Below are 7922 nucleotides of genomic sequence, written 5' to 3' on the forward strand. Positions count from 1 at the left end.
GAGCCATCCCAAAGCGAGCTCAATACGGTTAAGGAAGCTCAAGCCTAAATTGAGCCAAACCGAACCAAGAAACCGCCAAACTGTTAAAAAAACGGTTTTAACGGTTCGGTTCAGGCTTGAGCCGAGGCAACCGGATTCCAAAGCTCCTAGGCAAAAAGATGAGAAGAGATAGAGATAGAGAGAAAGAAGAAGAAGAAGAAATAGTAGAGCTTTTTGGATAGAGAGAGACAGAGAAGAAGAAGAAGAAGAAGAAGAAGAAGAAGAAGAAGAAGAGATAGAGAGAGAGAGAGAGAGAGAGAGTAGCTATGGCTCTCCTTCCATTCTCTCCTCACATCATCTCTCCCCGCATCTCTTCTCCTTCTCACATTCGCTTGCAGAAACCTCCCCTCATTCTTAGAGCTTTTTGCTATTCTTCCCCTTCTTCTTCTTCTTCTTCTTCTTCTTCTTCTTCCTCCTCCTCCTCCTCTTCATCTCTCTCCACATCCATTATCGGTCTTTGCATCCGTAAAGACTCTGCCAATACGAGAGCTCCCGACGAACTTAGAGCTCCTCCCGAAATCAGGGCTGTCTCAGTGCAGAAACCTCCCCTCATTCTTAGAGCTTTTTGCTATTCTTCCCCTTCTTCTTCTTCTTCTTCTTCTTCTTCTTCTTCCTCCTCCTCCTCCTCTTCATCTCTCTCCACATCCATTATCGGTCTTTGCATCCGTAAAGACTCTGCCAATACGAGAGCTCCCGACGAACTTAGAGCTCCTCCCGAAATCAGGGCTGTCTCAGAAATTAGGGCTTCAGAGGCCTATCCAGAAGTTAGGTTTCTTACCACCGCTGAATGCCCAATTCCTGATGATAAGTTGGAAACCGGAATTAGGGACTTAGAGGAAATCTCGGAAATTAGGGTTCCGGAGGCCTTTCCAGAAACTATGTATGAAGAGAGAGTTACAGAAATTAGAGCTTCAGACGGCACTTTAGAAACTAGGTTTGAGGAGACAGCTCCTGAAATTAGGGTTTCAGAGACCTTTTCAGGCACAAGGTATCTGACCTCTGCAGCAGAATCTCCTCTTCCTCATTCTGGTGAAATATCTTTTACTAATCGGAACGTGGGGATGGATTCAAACTTAGGTTTTCAGATGGCGTTGGAAACCTTTATATCAGCATCATCATCATCATCTGCATCTCCATCTCCATCTGAGTCTTCATCTTCCTCTTTTCCAATCCCTCCGGCAGTGTTACAGTCTCGGGATAGTCGAAGCAAAGTTGTGAGGAGAGCATGGGAGGCCCTTGTTCGATGGTCGAGATCATGGCAACTTCTTAATGCTAAAAAGACGACGAATGTGTTGCAAACAACCAAGAAGGTAAGCTTGCTTAATCTCTCCCAGATTAGTGTTTTATATTTATTATAATCAATTGCCTAATCATGTGATCAGTATCCTGTAACCAATGACTCATGTACTTAAGATGATTAAGAATAGAGAATGTTCACATTCTTAAGCTTCTTATTATGTGATTATTATGATCAGTAAAGAAAATAACATGTTTAAAGCTAGAATGAGGTTCAATGTCAGTTTACGCAATCTCCTTACTATGAGATTAGCATCAATTTTGGAATGATTAAAGTGAAACTTGTTTAAGGTTAGAGTAAACATCCTTAAACTCCAAATCATGTGGTTGGCACCAATGAAACAAAGCTTAAAAGTAATCCAATCAATATTCTTGCATTTCAGTAGACCCAAAAGTGTGTTTATCCAGTCTGAAGTCTGGCATGCAGAAGACCCATTTATGTTAGGCTACAGAAGAAACATAACATTTCTACTTCCTGTCCCACCATTTCATGCCTAAGAGGTACCTTGGGTAGAAAAACCTTAAGGGTTGAAAACAGTGACTCAATTTATTTTGATTGATCATTCATCTTTCTCTCAAAAAATGGCTAGGTAATGGTTAGTAGTTTTCCATTGATCTATGTAAATCCAGCCTACAATTCTCATGCTCAATCAATCCCTTGGGATGAGGCAAATTCTCGTACTAGGAGACTTCTGTGCAGGTGCACCCAATATCCATATGTCTCCTGCATCACAAGCAGAGGCATCAATTTGTGGTTCCTGGAGTGAGTGGAGAGAAGAAGAGGTGTGTACAAGCACAGCCAATCCTTCTGTCGCTCTAAACCTTTAGAACATTTCCATATCCAACCATAGCTTTCTGGCAGCAAATAGCCATAATATCCTTGAAATGTAGCACTTATAAATTATCATTTTGTTATGAAAATATGTAGCTGGGATGTTACTTAGAAAAATTATTTGAAAATGCAGCTATCACCATTATATAGTAAGACTCATTCCATATATGCATTCTGATACATTATATATATCTGGTTCAAAATGATTCCTGGCACGTAAAGAACCATCTCTCTAATTTTATATCTTGTTGAGAATCAAGCTCAACCTAATCTAGTGTCTCATTTCCTATCTATCTTGTGTCTCATCTCTCCTCCTTGTATTCCCCATGACACATGAGCTTCTATAGTTACTAGAGAGAGAGTGGGCGTTTTAATGTAGAGCGAGGGTGACTTTATATAAAGCACCCTCCTTCCTTTGTATCTGTTGGTTGTTTTCTATTGTATTTCTTACTCCTTGTTAATATACATTTGAGTTCTTTATTTCCTATCTATCTTGTGTCTCTTCTCTCCTCCTTCACACACACATCTCTAATCTATTCCACATAACATAATTACTCTAGCTAATTATTTACATATCTGAATGAGAATGCTTGGTGTACATTTCCATGGTTATATGAGGGTACAGGGGACTTGCGCATTCTTTGGCAAGAAAATCCAAGACAAAGGACTTAACTAGATATATCTTTCTTGTCCAGATATAAATCTGATCATTTTTTCAATGGCTTGTGGTATGTGCTAAGGCATGTCTCTCGTAGTAACTCTCCCAATATCATGTTACGATGTACTTTTAGTTAGTTCATAATTGTTTGACATACACTTCATGACAGGTGGTGGTAATTGGTGGAGGATCTTTTGGAACAGCCATGGCAGTGTTGTTGGCAAGAAATAAAACTGAAATGCAAGTCAGCTTGCTTCTTAGGGATGTCTCATTATCTGAGTCAATAAATAAAGATCATGTGAACAGGTTGGAATCAGTTATATATTTTCATGTATAGGCATTATTTAAGATTTTGATTTTTTAAATCTTTGATCGACTTTCTTCATTTTGTACTTTTAGAAAATATTTCCCAAAACATAAATTACCACATAATATTGTAGCAACGACAAATGCACAAGAGGCGTTCAAAGATTCTGAATTCTGTATCCATGCTGTTCCAGTGCAGGTAATTCATACTTGACATCAAGATACAAGTGAAAAATCATATTCTTTTGAAAAACCATAGTTTCAAATAAACATGATAATGTCGAACACATTATGTCGAAACTGATCTTTATGAGATCCGCCCCTTTGTTCCACTCATTCCCATCAAAATTGATTATAGTGTTCTCTGTTCTGATGCATTTCTCCGTCCTGGTTCCCTATACTGTTTCCCTGTGATTATGCTATGAATTAGGTATCATTTTCTATTATAAAATGATGTATTTTACTATAGTTTAAGGAAAATGCATACCTGGCATATGACAATAGATTGCATAAATACTGGTTACAGCTCTGTCTGAGGGCACAGTTTAAATTACCCTTAAAACCCACCATTGAAAGTGACCCTAAATTTTCACCAGTGGTTGTACTAAAGCTAGGAAAATGGATGCATTAAAGTTTTGAATGTGGAAGTTACACTGCAGCATTGTTTTCTTGAATAGTAAGAATCACCAATAGATAATTTTAGTGCTTGTGAAATATTCATAAGTCTGAGTATATTGTATATTCTGTTTAGATTTTCAAGTCACTTGATTATGTTAAGAGTTCATGCATCTCATTGCTTTTCTTTGTTAGTTGCTTCATTTTTAGTTTCTTGCATAAAAATTTAATCAATAATGATTTTCAAGATTTGTGAAATTTGATTCCTTGTTTATGCACAGTACAGTGCAGATTTTTTGAAAAGCATATCAGAGCATGTACCGGTGAATTTGCCCTTCTTTTCCGTCAGCAAGGGTTTGGAGTTGTCATCTTTAGAAATGATGTCACAGGTGATACCGCGGGCTCTAGGAAATCAGCGACAACCTATTGCAGTAATATCAGGGCCCTCCTTCTCAATTGAACTTATGGATGAACTTCCTACAGGTGGGTTCCACATTTTGCATGATTGTGCTTTCTTTTATAATGTTAGTTTATTCTGCTTTCTAAGTAATTGTTAACAACTTATGGGGTAGGACATCCTATGCAGTATGATTAAAGAGCGTGCCATACCAAACATGCTCTGTAGACCACTAATCTCTCTACTATTAAGCACTTTAATGTACTGATGTATTTTTTGCCTATAATTATAATTGCAGCAATGGTGGTGGCATCAAAAGACAAAGAACTTGCAAGATCTGCCCAACAGCTTTTGGCTTCTCGGTATTTGAGGATCAATACATCCAGGTAACAACAGTTTTTGCGTTTGAGAAATGAATTAATATAATCTGTGCTTTCACAACTAATAGTTATGATATCAATAGAAATGTGTATATTTCTAGAATCCAAATATAAGTGCTGGGAATGATTTAAAGATTTCCAACTCAAGCTATGTTTGAAATAATTTTACCAATCCCATTTCTAAGCATCGGGATTCTCTTAGATGATGTAATCTGGGGTTAAAGGTTATTGTAGTGTTTTAGGAGGAAGAGGATTTATCTCACATGATTTTACTCAACATGGCATCACTGCCTGGCAGCGATGTTATTGGTGTGGAAATTGCAGGAGCATTGAAGAATGTGCTTGCAATTGCTGCAGGGATTGTGGAGGGGATGAACCTGGGAAATAATTGCATGGCTGCATTGGTTGCTCAAGGTTGCTCTGAGATCCGCTGGCTGGCTGAGAAAGTATGGCATCTCTACCTTTGAATATATAATTGTCTCTTAAGAAGTGTGGGATGTACCTTTGTTGTTGCTGTTATGAAATGAATGTGGAATTTGTGTCTTTGTTTACATTATCTTATAATTGATTGAAACCGCTCTGTAACAGCTTAGATTTATTTGCATAAATTTTCAAGTTCTCTTTGGTGTGAGATGGGGATCCTCTAGACTGGATAAATGTTGTGATACAAAGGATAACTCTCCATATCCATCCTGTTTGAACTTCATAATGAAGCTTAGTACACTGTTTTTGTCATCTGTGTCTATGAGAGAATGGTCAGCCCCAATTGTATTTTTTATTTAGCTGTTCCCTAGGGAAGATCTTTTTTGTAATACATTATTTAGAATTTGTGAACCCTAGGAAATATGACCTGCATCCTAGTAGCTTTGTTCTGCCTTATCGATTAGATCGTTAATGATATTTGTATTACAACACATCCTTGACACATGGCATCCATAAAAGAAGTGTCACGTCACAACTCATCCTCGAAAAATCCATATAATGATGAGCATATCCAGTGTATTTTCTGTTGGAGGCTGCATATCACATTCTGAATTTTGTTTTCTTTCTTAAATAAATCGGTTGTTTTTATTTGTTAATTCGATTTGGTAATTAATGTTTTCTTCTTGGACTGATAAATTTATTGGATTTTTCTCCAAAGATGGGTGCAAAATCGACAACTATGGCAGGGCTATCTGGGACAGGAGATATAATGCTCACTTGTTTTGTGAATCTTTCGAGAAACCGAACAGTTGGAGTAAGACTAGGAGCTGGAGAATCACTTAGTGACATATTAAGCTCAATGAATCAAGTGAGTTGTTGGTATTCATACTCAAACTTTCATGAAGAAAAACCCTTTTTTTCACATTATTTCGTTTGGGAAAACGCCAAAATACCCTTGTTATGGGTATTTCCCAGAATACATCAAAGGTTTCAAAATTTACAGCATGTCCTTGTGAAGTACAAAAAACTACTATTTCATTGGAGTATTCTGGTAAACACTTGATAAGTTAAGGGTGTTCTGAAGTTTTTACCTATTTGATATGGTCAACAATCCCGTACATACTGAACATAACCAAATAAAGCGATACTCAGGCCTTTATGAACAAAAATAATCTTTCTTGCTATTTTTGTATTGCCACTTATAAGTTTCTATGCTTTTGTTATAGGTTGCAGAAGGCGTTGCAACTGCAGGAGCAGTCATTGCTCTTGCACGCAAATATCGTGTGCAGATGCCCGTTCTAACAGCCGTAGCTCGTATTCTCGAGAATGAACTTACACCAAAGAAGGCTGTTCTGGAGTTAATGAGTCTTCCTCAGGTCTGCACCTAAAGTTTTCCATTATGCTAATTAATATATAGAAATTTCATGAGTTGGATGTCTATGTGAAGATGAACCACACATTTGGGACAATGGGTTCATGTAAGAAAAGCTGGGAAGCGAAGTGCCGCATGTTTTTATAAAATAGAGGGCTACAAATTCATATTCGTAAGGGAATATGTTCTCTAACCCTCACATTCTTGTCATTGTAACGGTCTACCTTAGTAACAACACATGGTCGTGAGTTCCGACCCTTACTTCACACATCTTTGTTTCACCAGATATTTTATCTCCTAAATTATGTGCCACATTGGCTGAATCGAACTAATGACTTCAGTCTCCAAGTAGTTGACATAAACATGTAAACTATGGCCTGACTACCACACTGCTCACATCTTACCCCAATTTCCAAAAAGTTAACGCAACCATCTCAACTAGGGCCTGATTGCCACACTACTCACTTCCTCTTACACGTCTTTAATCTCCTCAATCGAGTATGATCTGATGTCTTTACTCTAGTTTTCTGATGTGACTATGATCATCCATTGTCGTAATAGTTCAACATTACTAGCAAGTAGGAGTTGACAACTATTTTGCTTGCAGGTGGAAGAAGTATAAGATAACAAAGAAATGCAAGCTGTGGTTTCTATTATATTGCAATGGTAATGTCAATACATACAGCCCCTCGATTTCTATGGCGTCAGCAGACAATCACTCAACATAGCGATGTCGTTCATATTTGTGTAAAGCGGTTCGTATACCTCGTATGAGTAAATGCTGATATGTCATCCTATTATCTTCAACCATATTGGAAAGGCTACAATACCATGTTTTTGGTTATTTACTAAAACTACAACTTACACTTCATCGGAGGATCAGCATACAGATTTGTGGCAAAGAACAGAATTTTGTGATAGTATGTAAAAGAAAATAATGGAATAGCATGTCCATCAATGTAAAAGAGAGCTCAGGTATATTATAATGTACCTGGAGAGCCCTGCATCTTTTGTTCTTATATTCTATGGTATGACCATTAGAGAGACTTCTAAGCTAAATCAAAGAGGCTCTGGGTTAAGGACTGAATCGTATCAGCTAAATGTGTAAATAGGTTCAATCATGGCACACTTCATTAAAACATGAGAATTATGATACCGAGGTGGAATCAGACTAGGCATATGATGATGTAAACTGATCATTTCTCAATGAAAACTCATGTCTGAAGTTTTAAATGAGATATCCATGCATACCTTTCAAGATACACAAGCATAATTGTACCAAACATGGTAAATATGCTGGCGTGATCACTTAAAACTTCAGGCTATCACATGACCAGAAACTTTGAGAAATGACCAGTTTGAGCTTTGCTTCACCCACTTTCACATGTATTATGTGAAAATGTTATATTTTGGTTTCATTGGTCATATTTGACTTCTTAAGGCAATAATAAAATCTATCATATAACCACCTAATAATATGTAGATGATACAAAGTTGTTGATGAAAATGCCTAGTGCGTCATTTGGAGGCAAGGTTACTCTTGTTTCATAGTCCACTCAATTGCTTGATGTGTACGTTGAAGCTGTTTATATCATAGTCTCTTC

General features: G+C 37.5%; 1 protein-coding gene across 2 annotated transcripts; it reads left to right on the forward strand.

Moving 5' to 3' along the window:
* Positions 1-649: 649 nt before the first annotated feature.
* Positions 650-7556, forward strand: GLY1 (NAD-dependent glycerol-3-phosphate dehydrogenase family protein). 2 transcript variants are annotated; one of them, XM_087323481.1, is made up of 9 exons: positions 650-1349; positions 2995-3131; positions 3225-3330; positions 4028-4229; positions 4442-4529; positions 4822-4969; positions 5665-5814; positions 6173-6322; positions 6926-7556. In XM_087323481.1, exons 1-9 carry the CDS (start codon positions 918-920, stop codon positions 6938-6940), a joined length of 1428 nt encoding a protein of 475 aa, XP_087179607.1. In that variant the 5' UTR covers positions 650-917; the 3' UTR covers positions 6941-7556. The 2 variants fall into 2 exon arrangements, 1 of the variants encoding a protein (XP_087179607.1); XR_015530106.1 differs by having other exon boundaries at positions 683-1349; positions 5665-5825.
* The last annotated feature ends 366 nt before the right edge of the window (positions 7557-7922 follow it).

This window comes from Azolla caroliniana, unplaced genomic scaffold (assembly GCF_043228905.1).
Source record: "Azolla caroliniana isolate FFs.n. ecotype wild unplaced genomic scaffold, voAzoCaro1.0.p SCAF_8, whole genome shotgun sequence".
NCBI lineage: Eukaryota > Viridiplantae > Streptophyta > Polypodiopsida > Salviniales > Salviniaceae > Azolla > Azolla caroliniana.

Coding starts and splice junctions, on each gene's coding strand:
- GLY1 (XM_087323481.1), top strand. CDS start 918: ATGTATGAAGAGAGAGTTACAGAAATTAGAGCTTCAGACGGCACTTTA. Junction 4,530..4,821: donor TTGAGGATCAATACATCCAG/GTAACAACAGTT, acceptor ACTGCCTGGCAG/CGATGTTATTGGTGTGGAAA. Junction 5,815..6,172: donor TATTAAGCTCAATGAATCAA/GTGAGTTGTTGG, acceptor CTTTTGTTATAG/GTTGCAGAAGGCGTTGCAAC.